Here is a 23,572-nt window from a genome sequence, read left to right as displayed (position 1 = left end):
GAGTAACCTTCACAGCCACCTTCAGAGTAACTTGCACAGTCACCTTCACAGCCACCTGCACAGCCACCTTCAGAGTAACCTTCACAGCCACCTGCATAACCACCTTCAGAGCCACTGGGAAGTGGCTCAGGCCAGATGAACCACAAGTGCCACACGGTGACAGCTCCCAGCTGGGGCCAGGAGCACCAAACTGATGCCAGGAGCACCAAACTGATGCCAGGAGCACCAAGACAAGCCCAGGAGAACTGAGACAAGCCCAGGAGCACCGAGACAAGCCCAGGAGAACCGAGACAAGCCAAAGAGCACCAAACCAAGCCCAGGAGCACCAAGACAAGCCCAGGAGCACCAAACTGAAGCCAAGAAAAGGCAGACATGGAAGTGCCCCGTGTGCTGCTCTCTCCTGCCCGGATGCTGCTCCTCCAATGCTCTTTGGTAACTCCATCCTGCAGACTCAGGCAAGATCCTCCTGCTCCAGCAGAACCCCAGGGCAGCCCCTGGGGGGTCCCAGCAGTGCCAAGTGTCCCCAGGGAGCAGTGCAGGTGCCAGGGCTCCCACTGTCCCCAAGGCTCAGGGTGACACAGCCACAGCTGCCGACACCATCTGCTCCCACAGGCTCAGCTCAGGGGGGTTTTGCCTTTTCACAGACACAAATAATGCACTTTTGAATACATAAATCAAGCAAATGAATAGTTATTTTTTCTGAATTTTAAAGCCCCATGGAAGCACTGGGCAATTTTTAACCTGCTTTAAAAGAATGCAGTGAATAGAGTTCAGCTTTCCCTCAGGGCAAAGGGGTTATTTTAATTAAAAAAAAAAAAAAAACAAAAATCCATCAAGAGGTGCACTTGGAAAAGTAAACACATAAGAAATTCATATTCACACAAAGATCATGTGTGGCTCAGCAATCACACAAATGACCTCCATCCTCCTGAGCCAATGCCAGGGAAACTTCCTACAGCACTGCCTTTACAAGGAGGGAATTTTAATGGACTCGAGATAAGTTCAGCATAGTAAAAAAACAAACAAACAAACAAACAAAAAAAACCCCCCAGAAGTTCCATTTTTTTCTCAGAAAAAAAAAAAAAAAAAAAAAAAAAAAAAAAAAAAAAAAAAAAAAAAAAAAGAAAAAACACAACCTTTTTAACCAAAGTAGAACCAACAACTGCAGAGTGTGTGTCTTTGCAAAGGCTCACCCAGCAGCTCCTGGGCAGGATCATGGAACACGAGGTGAAATTCCACAGTGGGTCCCATGAAAAGACTCAGAGCAGTTAATCAGCTCCCCTTGACCTTCAGACAGATGAGTCTGCAAGAAGTTGGGCTGCAGCTGCAGCATCTGTGCCCCCAGGCAGTGATGCTGCAGCCAGCCCTGCCTCCCACAAGGACACACTTCCACAGGAGCTGGGGCCAGGAAAAGCACCCAGAGCCCAGAGTCAGCACTGAGCCTGGAGCTGCTGCCAATCCCTGCTCTGATGGCTCTCACAGATTCCTCCAGGGTGAGGGGAACAACCTGGGGAAGCAGCTCATTACCCCAGTGTGGTTATCATTGAGAGGCTCCCAAAGCAGCCCCAGAGATGGAACCTCCAGCAGTGAGGGGCTGGAGGGAGCCCCAAACCCAGCCCCTTATGGCCCAATGGCAAAGGAGCAAGAGCACATCAGATAACTCATCTGTAACTCACCTTCTGCAGAGTTCAGACCAGCTGGGGCCCCACAGTGCCACAGTAAACCCTCCCATGGGAGCTCCCACTGATGGAAGTTCTGTTATTTGTTGGGTTTTGTCCTCATTTTGATGGTACCAGTGAATGCTGGGGAGATGATCTGCCCCCCACCAGCCCTGGGAACACTCCCCAGAGCTTCACCCCCATCAAATCCACCCTGAAACCCAACCCAGGGGCTGGGGCTGCCCCTGGTGCCCACCAGAGCCACTGCCATGTGGCCACCACACTGACCTCCTGCAGGGCCACCCCGAGCCAAAGCCCTTCCCAGCTCTGCCACCGACACCAGCTCAGGGAAACTCGATCCTTTTGCCATTTAAACTGTATGTGAAGCAGTAACGCTGCCCACATTCATTTCTAAATATAAGGGAAAGCTGACAGTGGAAGCACAGTTTGGCTCCCCCATTGACGAGGAGCCCCGAGGGCAGCGAGAACAGATGGGCTTTGACAAGGGACACGTTTCCATGTGACACTGACTTCACACACAGCCCAAACACCGGGGATGATGAAGATTTAATCCCCCACAATTTGGAGAAATTATGGGTTTGCAAAGCATCCCAAGGATTGACCCCATGGGGGATTCCCAAAGTGGGTCCCACTCCCAGCCCTGACCGGCCTCCAGTGGAACTTCCAGCATCAACAACCAAGGAGGACACACCGGGACAAAGGAAAAGCACCAGCCATTTATCACCTCCTTATGAGACACCAGGGCGACAGCTGAGTGGCTTCAGTGGCTGAGGAGATAATGGATGCTGGCTGGGCTCCAGCACTGAACCCTCCCAGCTCTGCAGAGCTCCTCACCCAGGCGAGTTCTGCCATCTGTCACAGCCCGGGGACTGACACCAGGACTGACACCTTTGTGCCAGCACAACGGGGTCCATGGCCCTGCCACCCACGGGATGTGGTGGTGAGCATCACCAGAGGAGCTGCCAGGACCTGCCCCGGGGCTCCAAACCACCCTCTTTTTACCAGCAGTGTTGGTTTACCAGCAGTGTTGTTGGATGGATGGATGTTGGATGGATGCTCTCCCCGTGCCCACTGTGTGTGCCACAGGACAGCACTCCCACATCCCCAGCCTGCCCCAAACTTCAATAACAGCACCAGCTCTCCTGACTGCAGTGAATTTCCCAAATGTCACAGCACAGAGATCTCCTGCACCCACATTTGGAGCTGTGCCCTTCTGCTCCCATCACCTGGATTATCTCTTTTCCACAGGTTAACACTGGCAGCTCTAACAGCCACCATGGGCTTTGCTCACTGAACACATTAATGGTGGGAAAAGAAGGAGGAATTGGAAAAGACATTGAAACACAACAGATGAAAACTTCATGCAAGAAGAAATATGCAGAGAAAGGAGCACTGGAGTTCTGTGAGGACAAGGAAAAGGAGTCATGTAGAAAAGGAAAGATAGTAAGTGAAGGGAAAGAAGAAGATGAGCAGAAGATGATCAGAAATGCCATGCATTTCCCCCCTACATTCAGTAGGGCACTAACAAGTCAGTAAGCATTTGTTTCCCTGTTCCTACAACTATTTTATCCCTGGTTTTGCCAAGTCTGAGCAGCATCAGCCAGGACTGGCCAAGGGCAGCCCCTGCTCCAGCCCAGCTCTCTTCTCTCCTCCACTGTTGTGTCTCAGGCATGTCTGGACAGATGGACAGACTGGTCCAGGGCTGCAGCTGTGGGATGGAAATGCTGCCTGTGAGGTCAGGGCTGAAGTGGTTGTGTCCACACACAGCCAGAGCAAACCTCTGCTGTGCCAAGACCCAGCAGCTTGTCTCTACAGAGCATCCAGAACTGCAGCATCCAGTGCCTCAGTCATGAAGGAAACACATTCTGGAAAACTCTGACAAGAGTGAGATAAACAGGCACAAGAAAGTCCACGGGGAAAGCAAGAACAGCCACAGGCAGCATGTAACATCCAGGAGAAAATAATTTCAAAGGGGGCTGGGAACAAGGGGGCAGGTAGGAGATGAAAAGCCAAAGCTTTCAGCTATTTCTTTGAAGATCTTGGTTTGCATTTGGGAAAGCAGCCAGAACTCAAAGCATGTGTGAGCAGGACACCAGTGGCTGCAGCAGGACCTGGAGAAGCCAGACCCTCCACAGGTCCTGCCTTCAGACCTGCCCACAGTGCCCAGGACCTCCAGCCTCAACCAGCACAGGGTCCTAAGGGCACAGTCACCACCAGCAGGGACCCCACAGGAGCCTCTGCTCCTGCTTGGCAAGACTTCAAAGCAGCACAATCTGCTTGCCTTTAACAAAACTCCAGGTACTTACCCATTAATATACTCAGCAGCTTTTGAACTCTGGAGTTCACCCCGACAATCCGGTAGAGCCCCTGCTCATTGATCCCTGGGGAAAACAAGGAACTCCTTAGCAGAAGGTCACAAGGGCTGCTAAGATTTCTTTGGCTTCTAAAGTACTAATGCCAATGAAACCTTCCCACCAATGAAGTACAAAGCTATAGAAGATGGTTAAATTTGGGGTTGATAGCAAGGTTTTCACGTATCCTATTCTATTTCATTAGAAGTGTTAACCCCAGTTAGCTCAGGAATGAGGATTTAAGGACACTTTTCCTCCTCCCCACAGCCATGGCAGCCCCATGCAGGATCTGCACTTAACCAGGACTATTTGGGAGATTTTTACTGTGTCAAGTTCTTCAGGCTGAGCTCTGAGCCTTTTGCATCTGACTTTGCCCTGTGGGGCTGGGACAACCCCAGCTGTACACAAGGACATTCACAAGAGGGTTTGGGGATGGAAACCCATATGAGAGGATATGGCTGGCAGCATCCCTGCAGGAATGATGCTCAAGTGAACCCCCGCTTTGGTTCTGTCCCCTCTTTTTGCACAGCCAGGGTGTTATTTCCTCACTGTGCCCCATGTCTGTGAGTCCCTGCTGGCCCAGCCGTGGGGCAAACCCTCCTCAGCATCAGCCTGAGCATGTTGTGGGTTCATTTCATGTGGCTCTGAGGGCTCATGAATCATCCTGTCCATGAAAAGGGCAGGAAAGGAACTGCTCCACTGGCAGCAGCTGCCCCAGAGCAAGCCCAGCCCTACCTCTTGTCTCCACAGCGTGGATGCACTTCTTGATGATGCTGAAGCCGATGCTGTCCAGCTGGGCAGCTGCAGGGAAGGGCAGAGAGCAGGGCTGAGCAGCTGGCAGGGCAGGGCAGGGCCTCCCAGGCAGCACCAGCCTCCTCCTGAATCCCTGCCATCCCAGCCATGCACCACTGCCCAGATGAGAAGGAGATAAATGAGGGCAGAAAAACACAAGTACAGCAGTTTGTACCAGCTGCAACCCAGGAAAATACAGACACTGATCATCATTGCAGCCTCCACATCTCTCTGAGCCTTGGGCTCTGCCAGGCATCTACCAGTGCACATGGACAAAAATTAATTTAGCATCAAGGTGAGATAACCCAAATTTGTCTGGAAAGTTGACAATGGTTGCTTGGAAAGAACAAACCCTTGATAATGGCACATGAGGTGTCTTGCCTCTGCCCAGGAGTGAGAGCTAAAACAGGAGAGTTAATGGGATGTACAACTCAATTCACTTGTGCCAATGCAGGTTTTCACTTTCTAAGTTCAAGGAATTACTAATACAGGGACCCAAACACCTGCTGGAAGAATTCATCCCATAGAGAGTTTTCCACCACTGCCTGGAAAACACTGCCCACAGCCAGCTATTTGTCATGGAAAATTAACTCCTCCCTCCAGAAAGGTTTGGAGAACCTTCCACAGGACAGAAACCCCTCAGAGAAGGGTGGGCAAAGTCCCCCTGAGCTCCAGACCCTCGGGAATGCCATGATGAGAGAGACACAATTCTCTGTGCAGAGCAGAGCAGGGCAGGGAGCAGAGCCCAGGGCTGGCAGTGCCCTCAGCAAGGCACGTGCAGCTCCCTGCTCTGCATTCCCCTGCTCACATCCCTGCTCCCCATCCATGGGCAGCTGCCAGCTCACCCTCACACTGAGCAGCCCCTTCCTAATCCCCTGCTTTGACTCCTCTGCTGGGGGTGGGTTTTGTCTGATCAATGGCACAAGGACCCAAAGCAGTGCAAAGGAAAACAGCTCTATTATGTTTTTCTGGGCAGGCAGGCCCGAGTGCTGAGCCAACACAAGCACACGAGCTGCAGGATGCCTGTGCCACAGGACGTGAGGACAATCCAGAAGCTGCAGAGCCCTTTGCTGGGCACCCTCAGGGCTCCCAGCATGGATGCAGCATAAACCCAACGTGTCATCCATCAGCAGGGCACAGCTGCCATGCCCAGGCCACTGATAAACACAAGAAGCTCCAACCATGGTGTGGGAACTCTGTTGCTCCAGCAAACCCAATTCAGCAAGTCTGATCAGTGACCTTGGCTGGTCACTGGTGTGACCCTGACCTGTGGGTATCCCAGTTTGGATCACTGCTTCAGCCTCTCTGCCATCCCTGGAGATGCCAAACCATCCCACAGAGCAGCAGTTTTCCTTCAGCCCCTTGTGTGTCAGGCTGGACAGGGCTTGAAGCAGCCTGGGACAGTGGAAGATGTCCCTGCCCACAACTGGATCATCTTTAATCCTTGATTCCAGAACCCTGCAGGACCCACCACGCCACGGCCAGGCAGGGCTGGGATCCCTCAAGAAATGGGAAAACCCAGCAGTGCCTCTGGATGGAAGTGACCTGGCACAATCCCCCTAAGCAGATCAATAAGCTCCTCCACTCACTGTCAAGCTCTGGGTCAGGAAAAGTCAGGGATTTATTTGCAGTAGTTACGACCAGAAATAATATCTGATTAAACATCCAAAGTGCCTTTATTCATCCTTAAATTTAACTTTTTAATGAGCATTGTAAAAGCTTGATTTCCCCTCTCTCGGAGCATCTGCTCTTCATCTCAGTCATTTATCAAATGATTTGGTTCAGCAATTGTCCAGACCAAAGGCAGACCTGGATCTGCTGCTGGCCAGATCAGAGCCATGGAACCAGCTGGGTTTGAAAAGCCCCCCAAGGTCATCAAGTCTAACCCTTCCCCCAGCACTGCCAAGGCCACCAAACCCCTGTCCCCAAGAGCCACATCCACAGGGTAAAACCCCTCCAGGGATGGGGACAGCCCCTTCAGAGAAGAACCTTCCAAACTGAACTGCCCCTGCCTGCCTGGGGACAAGTGGAAGGGCCTCCCTTGAGGCTCTCCTTCCTCAGGGCAGGGTGTGAGGCTCAGCTCCAGCCACCACACATGTCACAGGCTCTTCCCAGACCCAAGGAGATGCCCTGCCCAGGCTGTAAATCCATCCCAGAGACATTTTACATCAGCACAGGTGACACCCATCACCTGCACAGCAGCTCCCCCACAGCCCCACACTCCTCTGACCTTCAGGCAGCTCTGCATTCCAAGTGCTGCTGAATTGCTCTCACCCCCCTTTCTATTTTTGCCTGGCAGATTATTTCTATTTAATCCATTAATTCCTTTCCTTTACGCTGACGTGACATATCAGAGCATCAGGGAAGGGGCAGGAGGGCTGAATCAGCTCTGCCAGCCTGCCTGGCCCCAGCTGTGTGTCAGGGCACTGCAAGGTCAAAGCAGCTCCTCTGCCTCCCCACCACACACTCCTGTGCCATGGAGCCATCCCTGGTTTGAATTCTTCCAAAGATGTTTTGGAAATAAGAACCACAGAGGAGCTGGGGAACCATGAAGCAGAGAGCAGGGGAATGACCTTTCAGGTCTTATCAGAAGTGAGTTTTCAGGGCTCTAACTACCAGTGAGCTGCCAAGACTGGGAAAGGAAGACTGAAGGGTCAGAGTAGGTCAGAGAAATGGAAGAAGTTTTTTACACTGAGGGTGGGCAGACCCTGGCACAGGTTCCCAGATTTGCTGTGGTGCCCCTGGATCCCTGGAAGTGTCCCAGGCCAGGCTGGACAGGGCTTGGAGCAAACTGGGACAGTGGAAGGTGTCCCTGTCCATGGCAGGGAGGGGAAGAGAAGAGCTTTAAAGTCCTTCCAACCCAAAATATTCTGTGATTCCATGACTGTGATTGCTGGGAAGGGCCAGGGCACCCAGACAAGGGCACAGCAGACAGGGCAGCCAAAGGGACTCAATGTCTGTGGAGAGCTTGTGAAAATAAATATTTTGATGGACCCTTGGGCTAACGAGGAACCAAGTGGATGTGGAAGATGGAGAGGAAAATGGTGGGAAGGAAGGGAAAGGAGGAATTTTGTGCTGCTCCATGCAATAAGCACAAATGACCTGGAGGATTTGTTTCCGCAGAGCAGGGCAAGTCCTTCTGCTCAGCAAACTAGAGCATTTAAATTCCCCTGGCTCTCTCATGGCTCAGTGACACCACTCAGCCCCTCTGCTCAGCCGCCTCCTCCTCCACAGCAGAGCAAGATAAATCACCCACAGGCCCACGGCCATCTGGCCACCCAGCAGGACAGAAAAGCCAGAAGTTCTGCAAAATGACAGTGTCCTGAAAAATGCCACCACAGCACTGGGAGGCACTTCCAGCCCCCCAGAAGGGCAGGCAGGAAGCAGAGGCACAGAGGCTGCCGGGGTCAGGAGCCACTCCATCACCACACTCACTCCAAGGCCTTATAGGAAGATCCTGTATCCCGGGCTGATGGCACAGAGCCAGCTGCTGAATCAATTCTAGCCTGGCTGGGGAGGCAGGCAGAACTCTAAAACAGGGATTTAATGAGGCTGAAGCAGTCAGAACTCTCTGCCCACAGCAGAGGCAGCCCCAGCCCCAGCAGAGGGTTCAGAAACACCTTCAGCCAGGGGTCCCAACCTGCTCCCAGAACCAGGAAGGACAGACAAGGAGCAGACAAGGAGGACCATTCTCATTTTTAAAATGGTCTCTTGAGCCCAAGCAGCAGGTGCAGGGCTGGCAGAGGCAGGGCTGTGTGCAGGGAGCACAGAGCTGAGCCCTCCTGGGCTCTGCACATCACCAACTCCCTGTGCCCTTCTGGGAAAAGGGACAAGAGGAGCTGTTCCAGCAGAGTTCCTGCCCCAGGGGCACGGGCCATGCTGCTTTCCTGGATCTGGGATCACCTGGGAGGGACAGCCAGGTGGTACATGCAGGAAAAGATGGATGTGCAGGATCAAAGGGAAGGAGAAACCACAGAGGGGGGAAGAGACTGCTTTGTGCAAGGGCTGAAATGGGTGTGAGGAACATTACCTGCAAATTATACCAATTACTGAGAGAAAAATGCTTTGGCTGTGGATGGAAATGTCGTGTGTGAGGCAGCACCAAAATGAACCAAGAACTGAACGTCAGCCTGGGCCTGACCAGGGGCTTTGAGGGAAGGAGGGGAGGGACTGGAGCTGTAGTATTGCAATTATGGCAAATCCAACCTACTGGGAAATGGCTCAATTAAGGGGTTTAAAACACAGGACATAAGAGGCAGGACCAGGTGCAACTGCTCCTCTAGGAAGAAAAACAAGTGCTTTCTTGACCCAAGGCTTTGATTGCCTGAACTACAACAAAAAGAGCTTTTTTTTTATTACTGAGGCGTCTTATTGACAATCTTGCCAAGGCAGGACCTCCTCACTCTTCTATTTCTGCCTCAATTCCCCTTTTGAAAGCCACATTCACCCTGCACATTCTGCCTCAGAGAGAAGAGCTGGTTGGTCCCAGGTGTCACTGATCCCTCTGCTGAACTTCAGGAGCAGGTCCCAAGGCCACCAGACCCCTGCAGTGCCACCAGGGCAGGGACACAGTGTGGGACACACCCTGAGGGGTGCAGGGCACTGCTCCCCATGGCCCAAGAGGATTCTGCCCCTGGTCCCTGCTGGGTGCCACACTCAGCTCTCCCTGGGGTCCCCACACTGAGCCCTGTCACCCCCCAGCCCAGCCCAGTGTCACCAGCACCTCCTGCTGTCCCCTCCCACAGCTCAGCCACCTCCCAGGGGTCAGCCTGGGGAGGAAATACTCACTGCCTTCGCTCTGGTTGTCCTTGTTGGAGTTGTACACCTGGAAAACACAAGCAGAAAGGCTCATGAGGACCCTGGCTCCAGCTGGGCTGGCACTGCTGGTGTCACCATGGTGTGTCACCTCCCCAGCAGCCAGGCAGGTCCCCAAACACCACCACAACCTCTTGCACACAAACATTGGGCTGGAGTTATGTTAAAAGACTGACTAGGGCAGCTCTGAAAATGAAATGCAAATGGGATGGACCAGGTAAAAACAGAAATTAGAGGTTTCTAAACAAAATGATGGTGGGCTTGGACTACATGACCTTTAAAGGTCCCTTCCAACCCAAACTATTCCATGATTCTGTGATCCTCCTCTGAAAGACACAGAGAGGTTATAAACTTACAGCAAGGCAGGCAATTCCCTTATTCCTCTCAGAAAGTAGGAGAGGAAAAGAAATGTCATTAATTTAGAGAGGACAAGAAGAGCAGCAGGATGAGGCACTGAATGCATCCAGCACTGCCTGCAGCAGAGCCACCACCAGCACTCCATCCAAGCCTCTCCAGCCTTCAAATATCAATATTCCTCCTCCCACCCCAATCACCACCACCACAGCTTGGCTGCTGGAGATTAAAGTGATGTTTCAGTGGACACAATAAAAAGGGAAAACACTGGCAGAAGGTTTTAACCACAATGTGAGGGCACTTTTAAAAGCCCAGGGTAATACCAACAGCAGCTCTAAGAAGATCAGCTCTCAGACAGGTTGTTATTTCTCCAGCTCAGTGGAGTAAAATGGTTTAAAATAATCCTTCAGTGCTCAGAGTCCCACCAGGAGCACACACACACATTCCAGTGCTCGGAGTCCCACCAGGAACACACACAAACACATCCCAGCACTCCAGGAGCATCCTGGATGGGCACTGCCCACTGAGCAGGACAAAAGGCTGGTGAAGCCGTTGGGAACAGGGCTGGGAGCCCCTCGCAGAGGGAGCAGGGAGCTGCCTGCATCACATGCTGCCTCCCAAAATAGCCAGTGGGCAAGGCAAGCTTCCAAAGGCCGTGTTGATAGCAACACCCAGGCAGCAACACAGGCTGCAGGGAGGGCTCTGCTCCACGGGATCCCAACCCTGACACCCCCAGGGTCCCTGCTGTGGGGGTGTCCCCCAGGAGCTCCAGCTGCAGCAGCAGAACTGCCTGTGATGTTCTCAGAGGATCAGAGACAGCCAGGCTCAGGTGCTGCCTGCACAGCAAAACTCACTCATTGTGCTGCTCACTCGGAATGTCCCAACACCTTCCACCACCCACAAACACCCCAGAGCAAGGCTGTGTGTCACAGGGAATGTCACCAGCAGGGCACACAAACAGATCCTTTCCCTGGAGGTCACCCAAACACAGGCCATTCCTGCTGGGCGCCAGCAGGAGCACGGCAGGACACCCTGGATCAGCTCCACCACCCAGGACACGCTCAGGGGAGCACAAATCCAATGGAGCAGCTCAAAACTGGGCTTTGGGCAGGGACTGGTCCCTCCAAGGAGCATCTTCTCTCTCTCTCCTTCCCTCCCAGGACACCTGGCTACGTAACACAAGGCCAAGCAGAGATGATTGTTTGCAGGAGAAAAAAAATCCATCAGCCACATCTGGCAGGCGGGGGATGATTCAGCAGCAAAAGCAGCTGCAGTCAGCAAGTGAGTTTTCCTCTAGGAACAGTGTTTACATCAAGAAAATCAAGTAAGTGGAAAGAGGGAAGGAAAACACCCGCGGGCTCCCTGACAGCAGTGCTGCCCTGCAGCCCCACCATGGAGTCAGCCTTCCCTAAAGAAGACTTTCCTGAACCTCAGTGCCTCTGCTGAGGGCTCACTGAAGGGTCTGGGGGCTCAGATTTGTTACTCAAAGGTTTGGAGACACAAAGCTCTTCCTGATTCTGTGCCCTGGCTCACCCTCAAACACAGGTAACACCAAACACAGCAAAGGGTCAGGCTTGGAGCAGTCTGGGGTGGTGGGAGTGGGAGGAGAGGAGCTTTAGGGTCCTTCCAACCTCAACCATTCCAACTCCTAGTTGCTCCAGGAGATCCTCAGCCTGCACATTTGCTCCTCCAGTTTGGATCCGTGGAACAGCAGAGGTTGTTAATCACCACAGAGTGCTCTTAAAACAAGGGGAAAGGGCAGGCAAGGAAACACAAAATGCTTTTGCCATTAATTGCAGAGTGTGCACACAATGAGAGGGAAGTTTCACACAGAGATCAACAACAACAACCATGAAACACAGAGACAATGCCACCGTACATCCATCTCATCTGTTAATCCCCTAACACAACTCCACACCAGCGGGGTTTTAGCCAAGCCCCAAGTCTGTAACATCCCTTCCTTTTCCAAGAAATAATTCTCCTGTACTGCCTCAAATCTTTTAGAGGGAGATTTTTTTTCTGCATAAGAGAAAGTTTCCAAGTTTGAGGAAAGGGCTGCTTTATAAGAGGTCCAAGAGTGAGGCTCCTCCAGGTCCCCAAGGGTCACCCCTGCCCTGCTGGCAAACCCCTGGTGCTCCTGCCTTGGCAAAGGTCACTCCTGCCCAGCCTGGCCCTGGGGATGTTGATATTCCACTCTTTCCAAAACAGCTCTGATAACAGGCAGGGCTTAAAGCAGAAGGATGCATTTGAAGATTGAGCCTCACACATCAGTCAGTTCATGGACCAACCTCTCCATGGAAAGGGGGCAGAATTTTAAAGAGGTTCTTGCTATTCCCCACACCACACACAGAGGACTGCAGCACCTCTGTCCTGGGAGAACCTTGGAAAAGCTCTTCTGAACCTCTTCCAAACAAATGCCAAGTGCTGCATTTGATTTCCCCCTGCCCTCACCATATATTTGCACCATTCCAGGCTGGCTGTGGCTGCCCCACAGACACAGCCCTGGGCCAGGGGACACCAAGGGACACCTCACAGGGTGACACCATCCAACACACAGCTCGTGGGAGCTCTGCCCAGGAGCTCTGCAGACACACAGACATTGCCCAGCACCAGGCCAGACAATAAAACACCATGAAACGAGTGTCATTTTATGCCCACACGCTGTTTTTCCTGCTGTGAACACACTCTGGAGAAAACTAAACCCGGAGTGTTTCTCGGGAAATAAAAAGCTTCTTTCACTTTCCACTATTAGTCACTGACAAAGGGTGGGAAATCAGAGAGAAGAAACATTGCTGGGAGGTGAAGGGCCTGTGGCCCAGGGACACGTGTGGGAACAGGCTGGGTTATAAAACTCCCAGAATTGGGACTGTGACTAAGGTGGAGACAAATCCCTGCCCCGCAGCGCTGCGGTGCTTCGGCGTCTCTCTCCCATTAATTATTCCCATTTGATTGTCTTTCCAGAGCCAAAACACCCTGACCAGGCAGCTTCAGAAGCAATGTATATAAAAAATTTATATTAAGATACTACAAAACTTACAGAGCTTGATGTCTCGTATTTAGTTTTCTAAACTCCTACTGTAGCTGGTCAAATATCCTGGACAAAACCAGATTGTATAATTTATTTTTTTTTTTAGCAGAAGCTATTGCTGCTTCATTCCTGCAGGATAATTGCTGTTTGGGAGCTTTAAGAAAGCCTTTATGAGCTATTATTGAAAAATTCCAAGATGCATCTGTAAGTAATCCAGAAAGATAAATTTTATGAGAGCAGTTACAACTCATGACTGCTTTGACACTTGCACTATGCTCAATTATGAGCTTGATATTTAAGATAATTCATCAAAGAACCAGTTATTTCCTTTGGTGAGACATTTCACCAGATACATACATGCTACGTTTTGCAGAGGAAATGGTTTTATAGGGATGATTAAGAGCTCTGTGATGTTCGAGGGTGTGGTGGAGGAACACAGAGCCCAGGAGGCAGCTCCCTGCTCCCCTGGAGCCCAGAGAGGAGCTGGGGGTCACTCACTCACATTCCCCCACAGCACAGCCCAGAGTTGGCTCCTGGATCCATGTCCCCAACTCCTCATGGAGCAAAACCTGGGCAGAGACAGCAATGAAGGTGCTGCACCTGCTCCTGCCCCCTCTAAGTTCACTCCTGCCATTACCACACACCCCAACACTGGAGCTGTGGGTCATGCCAACATCAGCTGTGGACTTTCCCAATCAGAAAACCTTTAAAAGACACCATCTGGAGCCTAAAATGCTCTTTCACCCACTGACAGCCACCATCTGGAGCCTAAAACACCTGCACAGCCACTGATGGTCATCACTGAGAGCCTAAAATACTCCTACAGCCACCCCCAGAGCCTGAAACACCCCTCAGACACCAACCCAGAGCCTAAAATACTCCTACAGCCACCCCCAGAGCCTGAAACACCCCTCAGACACCAACCCAGAGCCTAAAATACTCCTACAGCCACATCTCATCATCTGATGCACTTTCTGCTTGTGCACAGATAAATCCAGAAGAATTCAACCCATCAGTTTTCCAAGCAAACTAAACAAGCTGCACACACAACGTGCAAAGAGCAAATGGGTATGTGAGTGGTTTGGGATGACACTGGACTGTGGGAAAAGAAAAGGAAAAGGAAGTAGGTGGGGGGTTGAAGGGGAACTACAAAAAGATGATGTTGAGTAATTTCATTTTTACTTCCCCCTTTCAGGGGTCACGCTGCTGCCCGTGGTGTTCATCAACCTGCACACGACATGGGCAGTGATCTCCTGGGGCACTTGTTTCATTTTAAGTTTCATTCACTTTCATTTAAAGCTTAAAATCCAAAATGGCCCAAGCTAAGCTGCACATCCCTTGGAGGCTGCACCGTGTTCAGCACCAAAATCCTTCCAGTTCCAACACTGGCATGAAATTCTGCCCAATGGGTAAAATCCAGAGGGAAGGATTGCCCAGGTGCTCAGAGGGAAGGGGGATTTAGGGAAAGCACTGCAGACCAAGAGAGCAGCAGCCCTGGTTTGCAGAGAGGAGGATCTCCATCAAAGAAGGATTTCAACTCCATGCCCTGGCGTGGAAGATTCCACCTCACACTCCTTTCACTGGTGCTGGGACCTTCCCTTCAAGCCAGACTTTCCATTTGGACTCTCAGAATGGGCCAGTCCTGCCAAAATTCCCTGGTCTCCCTGGGGGAGCGTGGTGTTTGCAAGGTCCAGAGCAATGGGAGGAAATGCTGCAGTGTTATGCAATTTCCTTGTGATTCATATTCAGAAATCCTCAAAACAGCCAGGAACGAGCCTTTCCACTTTCAGCTCTAAAGATGCACAAGCCCAAGGGGTATAAATAGATATGATATTCCTCCAGAACTGGTAGCCCAAGTGGCTTCCCAGCCAGGCTGGGACACTCTGGGAGGCCATGGGCAGGAGGAGCACAGACATTCCACTGGAGTGTTTTGCAACCCTTTTATAAGGGCAAATGGGCTGAAGAGCAGGGTTCCAGCTGGAGTCTGGCCACTCTGACTGACTCAGCTGCTGCTGGGTGTCTGCAGCACCCCCAGCACCCCAGAGCTCACAGAGAGAGACAGCCCTGTGCCCCCCCAGAGAGAGCCCTGTGCCCCCACAGAGAGAGCCCTGTGCCCCCCCAGAGAGAGCCCTGTGCCCCCACAGAGAGAGCCCTGTGCCCCCCCAGAGAGAGCTCTGTGCCCCCAGAGAGAGCCCTGTGCCCCCCCAGAGAGAGCCCTGTGCCCCCAGAGAGAGCTCTGTGCCCCCCCAGAGAGAGCCCTGTGCCCCCAGAGAGAGCTCTGTGCCCCCCCAGAGCCCTGTGCCCCCCCAGAGAGCCCTGTGCCCCCACAGAGAGCCCTGTGCCCCCACAGAGAGCTCTGTGCCCCCCCAGAGAGCCCTGTGCCCCCCCAGAGAGCCCTGTGCCCCCACAGAGAGAGCCCTGTGCCCCCACAGAGAGAGCCCTGTGCCCCCCCAGAGAGAGCCCTGTGCCCCCCAGAGAGCCCTGTGCCCCCCCAGAGAGAGCCCTGTGCCCCCCCAGAGAGAGCCCTGTGCCACCCCAGAGAGCCCTGTGCCCCCCCAGAGAGAGCCCTGTGCCCCCACAGAGAGAGCCCTGTGCCCCCCCAGAGAGCCCTGTGCCCCCCAGAGAGAGCCCTGTGCCCCCCCAGAGAGAGAGAGCCCTGTGCCCCCACAGAGAGAGAGAGCCCTGTGCCCCCACAGAGAGAGAGAGCCCTGTGCCCCCCCAGAGAGCCCTGTGCCCCCCCAGAGAGCCCTGTGCCCCCCCAGAGAGAGCCCTGTGCCCCCCCAGAGAGAGAGAGCCCTGAGCCCCCCCAGAGAGCACAGAGAGCCCTGTGCCCCCCCAGAGAGAGAGAGCCCTGTGCCCCCCCAGAGAGAGCCCTGTGCCCCCCAGAGAGAGCCCTGTGCCCCACAGAGAGAGCCCTGTGCCCCACAGAGAGCACAGAGAGCCCTGCCCCAGCCCCACTCAGCCCAGCAGGGAAAGCTGGCAATCCTACACGTCCCTTCTGCACACCTCAGCTGCCCTGCAAAAGAAGGAACAAGCCTTTCCTCTTGGTTCCTTCCTCACTGATCGTGTCCTGCAGGGCCCTCCATGGGCACAGGGATGCCCAGAGCTCTGGCACCCAGAGGTGGCACAGCCCTGGGGCAGGGGGCACCCTGTATCCTGTCCCTGTGGCAACAAGAAATGGGTCAGGGGAAGAATGGAGAGAAGGAAGAGAAGAGTGAGAGGACCAGGCACATCCCACAGCAGGCAGGACCCTCCAGCCCTGCCCCAGAGCTGCTTCCCTGGGACACAGCCCTGGAGCAGCATCCCATAAAGCTCTTGTACAAAAAGCCCATTTCCTCGTTAAAAGCAGGACACCTGGCAACCTTGATGAAATCAGCCCTCGTTTCTGGCTCTGCCTTATCAACCCTGTTCTATTTCTGTCCGAGAGCCAGGTTTTTGTACTACAAGCAGGATTTTCAGAGCTAGACTACACTGTGTTGTGGTTAGAAATAACCTTCCTTGCTCCGAGAGCCAGAAGGATATAGATAGGAGCATGAACTCTCCCAGCCCACAGCCCTGCAAACCTCTCTGCAGCGGGAGGGGAGGGAAAATTCTGCCTTGCTTCCCAAGTGGAGAACTTGGCAGGGCAGCAGAAACCCACAGAGAAATGCTGGTTTATGTCATGCAGACGAAGCTGTTCCTTTGGAGGAGGGTGGCCAGGGACCCTGGCAGCTCCTTCCTTCCTTCCTCCCTTTCCTCCCAACCTACTGTTCATCACAGCCAGAGTCATCTCCCACCTCGTGTCCCCCTTTCTCTCTCCTGCTCCTTCTTTCCAACATGAAATTTCAGCTTCAAACTTATACCTGGGCCTGATTAAAAGACAGAAAATAAAAATCTACCCAAAACGAAGCATCTTGGGGGGGGGATTGAACCCTCTACATGAGTCTTGCTCTTCTTCTCTCTCAGAGCTGAGCTAAAGGATGGTTCTAATTAAAAACAAGCCCACATTTTATTACAAGTGCAGGCATTCCCAAGGGCCTCTGGAGCCGAGGCCAGGCGGGCTCCCCGCCAGCCAGCTGGGCTGCTTAGCTCAGCGTGGTTATATAACCGTGTTTGTCACCCAAGGAAACAATCACCTGGGTCAGAACAAGGGAAAAAATTACCTGGGTCAAACTGTCAACTTCCCATGGCTCGCTCTGGGAAGGGAATGCAGCAGCAGCCACGCTGGGGGATGAGTGGGAGCAGGGGGAGCAGAGCGTGTCAGATATGTGGCAGCCTCGGAATAACACCAGCTAAAGGTCAACCGCTCCAACAAAATACATTTTTGGAATAACTAAAGCGCCTAAAGTTTCCCAGAGCGGCGTTTTTAGGCGAGCCCAGCGCAGCAGACATGTTGGGATGGCTCAAATAACCCGATTAAAAGTGAAAACTCGTGCTGCTCAAAGCTTTCCCCCAAGTTTTCTAGGATGCTTGAGCAACAACTTGCACATCCTCCTCCGGCAGCTCTGCCTGGAGCGCGGCCAGCCCCAGCCAGCACACACGCCCTTCCTCCTCCCAACGTCTGCTGACGAACACGGGCTCTCAGCACATCAAAACCAGCCTAATTTTAAATGACAGTGTCATCTTTATTTTTAAAATAACTGTAACGCAGCCGTGCCTGGCGCTCCTCCTGTGTGAGAGAGGTTTGACACTGCCCGGGTGTTCCGAACGAGGCTGGTGGCCCCGCGCCAGGACTGCCTCAATCATGGCCCTGCAGCTCTAAAGGCTGGGACATCCCTGAGGTGAGACCACTTCCAATCCCCCATCTGCACATCTGGGGACACTGTGGGGCAGCACAGAGCCTGAGGAAAGCAGCACAAAGGGGGCACAGCCCCATCCCTCCTCTCCCAGAGAGATTTCTGTAAGCCCAGAGTGGCTGCAGGTTTCTTGGATCAATCCTGGGATGTGGCACAAGGTTCTTTCCTGGACCTGGAGGCCAGCACAATGGGGTTTTAAAGGCTCCTGGTGTCCCTCTCCAGAACTGCAGCAGCACATTTATCCCTCTCCAGGCAGGACCTGAAATTCCACAACACTCAAAACCTCCCTGGGAAATCCCAGCCCTGCCTGTACCCCAGTCCTCACCACCACCTCCAGCATCCAACAAACTCTGCCTGAGAGACAGGACAGGGACACATCCACCTGCAGCCTGCCATGGCCTGAGCCCAGTCCTGCTCCTGATCCTGCAGAGCCCAGCTCCACACACAGGTCTGCCAGCAATGACAAACCCAGGGAGAACACAGAAATAAAATTATCAAAACAACAGAGTTTGAAAATAACCCCTTCTTCTGGGAGAAGAAAAACCCCTGGGTGAGGGATGGTGGTGGGGCTGCAGCAGGACAGTAAATCACAGCTTAAAACCAAACGTAAGACCCAATTATGGAGGAAATAATGGAGGAGGCCGGCTTTGCGAGTCATTGTAGCATGAACCATTTACTTTAATTTTTAATTTAAAGTAGGAAACAATACTCTAATAGTCTATTTAAATTGGCAGGGAAATTTGTTCTCCCAACATGGAGCTATTCCCTGAATTTCTACATGTTTGTTGAATTGCCTGATCCAATAACTCAGAGCAGACGTGATAAAGAGAGGAAAGTGAGTATGCTCTCTTTGGTCTGTCACTCCAGCTGAGGCTCTCTGCTCCCTGCTGAGGCCTCCAGCATGGCTGAAGGCTGGACAGCAAGTTCCTACCAAACCATGACAAGAAATCACTGGATCAAGCACCCTGCGCCCTCCCCTGAGGCTGGTTCACCTCTCTGGGCCCAGGCTCACAAACAAGTTGCTGCAAGCAGCTGCTCCATCCTGTTCCACATCTGTGCTGCAATCCAGGTTCGATCATCCCCAGGCACCCACAGACCCAACCCACCTTCAGCACCACGCTCACCTCCAGCCTGAACCCAGAACCCCAGAACACACCTGCAGCAGAGCTGGGAGTGTCCCACACAGGAGATGGGTGTTGTGCCATGTCCTGTGGATCAGGACCCCCAGCCCTGACCCCTGAGGGTATCAGCAGTGACATAATACACGGGTGCCACCAGGTCCCCACCAGAGGCAACACCTCCCAAAGAGAGAGCAAAACCCAACTGGTGTCCTGGGACCAACCACTCCAGCATCGAGGCAAAGCCAAAATTTATAGCCAATTTCTGCAGCACAGGCCCCAAGGCAGAGCAAGGAATGCATTACAGCAACAATGAGGTATTCACACCAGAGACAGGAGCCACTGCTCTGCTCCTGGACACCCCCGACAACACAGCTGGAACACGAGGTCACTGACTTGCCAAAACTGGGTGGGGACAGCGCTTTTAGGTGTGTAAAAGCAATCCAGAGGGCTCTGCTCTCTTTTAAAAATTATCTATAATGCTTCTTTAAGTGTTTTCCTCTGAAGCAGCTCCTAAAGCAGAGGACAAACCCCGGCAGGCGCAGGGACTCCAGCTGGGTGAGCCGCCAGCCACTGAAGCTGCAGTTGCTGGAAGCAGGAAGAAAAGCCTGAAGTCAAGGCTTAAGACCTCACTGGCTTAAGTGCTTTAGAAGCAAAATAAAAGCTTACAAAGTCCATGTAAAGTTGCTGCTATTACAGGCTTAAAGGGTTACCAAACAGGAGAGGGAGAAGGAGGGAGCAGCAGCAAGAGCGGGTGAACTGAGAACCAACATGGAACGTGTATCTCTGAGGATCCCCTGCTGCCACCTTGTCCCCAAAAACGACACAGAATTTTTGGGGACAAGAATCTTGAGCTGTGGGATGTAAAAAAAGCCAAGCAGGGGCTCCCCTGGGCCAGTGGGACTCACCATGACCAGGGCTCCCTGCATTGGGAGGTGGCACCAATGCTCCCAGAGCATGGAGAGACTGAGCTCCAGTTCAGGGAAAGTTCACTGGGTTGTCTGGACTGGGGAACAGAGCAGAGGCAAAGAGAAGCAACAAACAGTAGAAATGTAGACATTAAGAGTGGGCAGAGTGGGGAAAAAATGTTCTCTTCACTTAAGAGAGAGAGAGAGAGATGGAGAAGCAGCAACAGGAATGAGTCGGGTGGCAGAGAACAACAAAAGAAATCTGCTGTAAGCAAACAAACCCAGGCAGGATGAAGGCCCTGCAAACCTGCGAGACAGAGTGCACAAAAAACACCGTATTTTCCACAAAGCTGACAAAAAAAAAAAAACCCACGTCTGTGGGATTGAGAGCCTCATCAAAGCTGAGCATGAAAAAGGCTGTGAGGAGAGACAGTGAAGAGGCAGAGAGGGAGCAGAGCCTGGGGACAGCAGGGCAGGGAACACAGTGAGCACTCGCCCACGGGCTCCCTGTGCACACACAGAGAGGCCACAGACACTGTCTGGACTCAGAGATGCTCTGGGTGAGGGTTTTTTCTACCACCTCTGATGACTGAGATGGAATGAATTCACATCACGAAGCAGATCTGCAGCTCCAGTGAGCCCCAGTGCTGTCCAAGGGGTTGGGAAAGGGGAGCAGTGAGTGCCTGTCCATCCCCCCCACAGCCACGCTGGGACTGAAGTCCTTCAAGTGAATTTAATTTTTTTGAATGAGCCAAAATAACAGGAATGCCGAGGCTGAAAGCGCTGGAGCGAGTTCAAAAGACGACGCTTCCACTGGGAAATAAATCTCTCACTGTTTTGTATAATTAGACAAGGAAAATGAAAAACAATTTAAGGAAGAATTCCCAGAAGCAATATCCAAGGAGGAGGAGGGAGGTGTGCAGGGCAGGAATGTGGGGCTGGGCTCTGCTGTCACTGGTGACAGCAGGGCTGGAGGAGCCCCAGGACCACTGAGATGACAGTGGTGGCACTGAGATGACAGATGTGGCACCAGGGGACACAGCTGGGACAGGGGACACGGGGAGCTCCAAAGGGACACCCAGCCATGGCTGGAGGGATGTGGCATCCAACCCATGTGGAGGAGCCAGCAGAGACTGAAGGGGACATGCCACAGGAGGGGGACACAGAGGAACACAGGAGGGGGACACAGAGGAACACAGGAGGGGGACACAGAGGAACACAGGAGGGGGACACAGAGGAACACAGGAGGGGGACACAGAGGAACACAGGAGGGAAGCACTCTGCTGAGTTTGGGGCCACAGCTGGGGAGGTGAGGGCTGTCCCCACCCTGAGCAGCAATGGGAGGGGGCTCAGGGGTCACATCTCTCCCCCAGCCCCCGGGGCAGGAGGGGCAGCCCCAGCAGAGCTCAGGATTGGGGAGTTCTGTGCCACAAGTGGCCGGTCTCAGCCGCCACCTAGTGGGGAGTGCCCACGGCTTGGGGCTGGGAAAATCCCTCCCAGCCCATCCAGTGCCCCATCCCCACCTTGTCCCCAGCCCAGAGCGCTCAGTGCCACCTCCAGGAGTGCCTTGGGCACTCCAGCGATGGGCACTCCAAAGCTCCCTGGGCAAAAAGCCTGAGCACCCTTTCCATGGAGAAATTCCTGCTGATGTCCATCCTGAGCCTCCCCTGGTCCAGCCTAATCTCCTCCTGTCCCTGTTCCCTGGAGCAGAGCCTGATCCCCCCGGCTGTCCCCTCCTGTCACCAGAACCAGAAGGTCCCCCCTGAGCCTCCTCCTCCACCTCCTCATCCTCCTCCTCCTCACTCATTCACCACAACCCTACCTAAATCCTTACCTTGCTGCTCTTTGCCACAAAATACAGCCTAATTTGTGCCTCTCAAAACCTGCAGCCCAGCAGAGCCACCACCAGCCAACACAGCTTTTGTTCCTGACTCAGGTTCCAAGGAAGTTTCAGAATGGCTCTGGCCTCCACCATAACACATTTGCAAACTGCATCAGCAGAGGAGAAAATCCATAAGAAACTGACCCTGAAGTATCTTAACAAAACCCAACACCGCTGCTCCGACACGGAGTTAGCAGTTTCTCCTGTTTCCAGCCTCTGCAACATGGAAGAAAACCCAAAGTCAACACGGGGGCTTTATCCAAATGAATAACAAGTGGTAAGAGTTAACGGCGTGATGAGAGCTGTCTGGAGGCTGCTCTCACTGTGAGACACAGCGTAAATCTTCTCAAGTTGTGACAAATGTCTTGGCTAATGCAGCCACATCCTATGTTTAAATCTCACTGAGATGTAATTTGACATTTGGATTTGCTTTTTTCATTATAATGAAGAAACAAACTCCAGTCCGCGCTGATCTCTCCACGGGCTGGATTTGCACATGGAATTACCATCCCCACCGTGCCAATCCTTCCCCAGCTCTGCACTCAAATCAAAGGGAAAGCAGACATTCTTTCCAGTAGGGTTCTTTGGTTACAGGAATACAGTCAAAGCACAGGATGGATATTTCTACGAGTCCAAAGGTCAAATCCTCATCTCTTGCTCAAGGAAATCCCTGTGGAATAGGTGACACACAGATAACACGCTGCACCCCGGTGTTGTAAGATAAGAACCCAAACAGAACAGCCCACAGCTGCATTTTTGATGGATGGAGGAAGATAACTGAGGACAAGGAGCTGCCTCATGTGTCAACACACGCCACCTTCAGCAGCAAAGTTGGATCTGTTTCCATGCAGGCTGCATTCCCATCACTCCCATCCACACCTGGAAGGGCAGTGTAAACCATCAGCAATTAAGTGCCACGAGGTGTTGCATTAATGCACAGCCACAACCCCTGAAGTGCTGGATGAGGCAGCTGTCCCCACCTCAGCTGATGGGCACGACAGGGGACAACAGCAGCAAGCAGGCAGCACCATCACCTGTGTGGCTTTGAAGGAGTTCTCATAACCAGATTCTGGAACAGGATAATCCAGGCAGTCCTGTCCTGGTTGTTCCACAGAACCTTTGGCATGCACAGCACCCAAAATCTGTGTCTGCACCTCTGCAGACTGGCTCTGCTCCTGTGCTGCATCCTGGTAACATCAGCAGCTCAACACACAGCTGGGGTTCTGCTTTCCTGCATCTCCCATCACAGCTGCCAGCCCTGCCACAGCAGCTCCCAGCAGAGGGGTGCACTGGGAGCCAGGTGAGCAGGCTGGAGGAGCACGAGACTCTGTTCAGATGAGGATCAACAACGCACATTTTGTTTCTGAAGAAGCGGTGCCACCAGAATCAAGGCAGGGGTTCATTCAGGAGGGATGAGGACAGCTGGAGCCAGAGCTGGAGAGGGTTGTCCACTGCAGCTGCCTCAGGGGTGAAGAGCCAAGGGTGGAGGAGCAGGGCCCCTTTCCAACAGGTGATAGAAAAGGGGAGCAGAGGCTGTCACAGAACCAGAGAATCATGGAATGGTTTAAACTGGAAAGGCCCTTAAATCTCATCCAGTCCTACCCCTGCCCCAGGCAGGGACACCTTCCACTAAACCAGGCTGATCCAACATGGATCTGGACCAGGGATGGAGCAACCACAGCTACTCTGGGAGGGTGTAAATAGAAACAAGAGAGGTTCAGCCTTGGGGTCAGGAGGGCAGGGAGGCAGCTCTGGAGCCCAGGCAGGCTGTGCCCTCTCCTCCCTCGGAATCTCTCAGCTCCCGACCCGTCACACCCCGAGCAGCCTCCTCTGAGCAGGAGGTTGGACAGAAACCTCCTGAGCTCCCGTC

At 53.0% G+C, this 23,572-nt stretch overlaps 1 protein-coding gene across 2 annotated transcripts in view; it reads right to left on the bottom strand.

Moving 5' to 3' along the window:
- The window catches only part of ARHGAP26 (Rho GTPase activating protein 26), a 101,383-nt gene that overhangs the window by 40,850 nt on the left and 36,961 nt on the right, over positions 1-23,572 (bottom strand). For both annotated transcript variants that reach the window (XM_083871965.1, XM_083871966.1), the window contains exons 12-14: positions 9,611-9,647; positions 4,766-4,831; positions 3,986-4,060 (exon numbers count right to left, since the gene is read on the bottom strand). In XM_083871965.1, coding sequence (XP_083728091.1) covers positions 3,986-4,060; positions 4,766-4,831; positions 9,611-9,647 — 178 coding nt within the window. The remainder of the gene's footprint in view (positions 1-3,985; positions 4,061-4,765; positions 4,832-9,610; positions 9,648-23,572) is intronic.

The sequence above is a fragment of the Zosterops lateralis genome (genome assembly GCF_965231275.1).
Source record: "Zosterops lateralis genome assembly, chromosome: 14".
Taxonomy (NCBI): domain Eukaryota; kingdom Metazoa; phylum Chordata; class Aves; order Passeriformes; family Zosteropidae; genus Zosterops; species Zosterops lateralis.
Note: the sequence above shows the minus strand (reverse complement) of the source record. Positions and strands in the feature narration are given on the sequence as shown.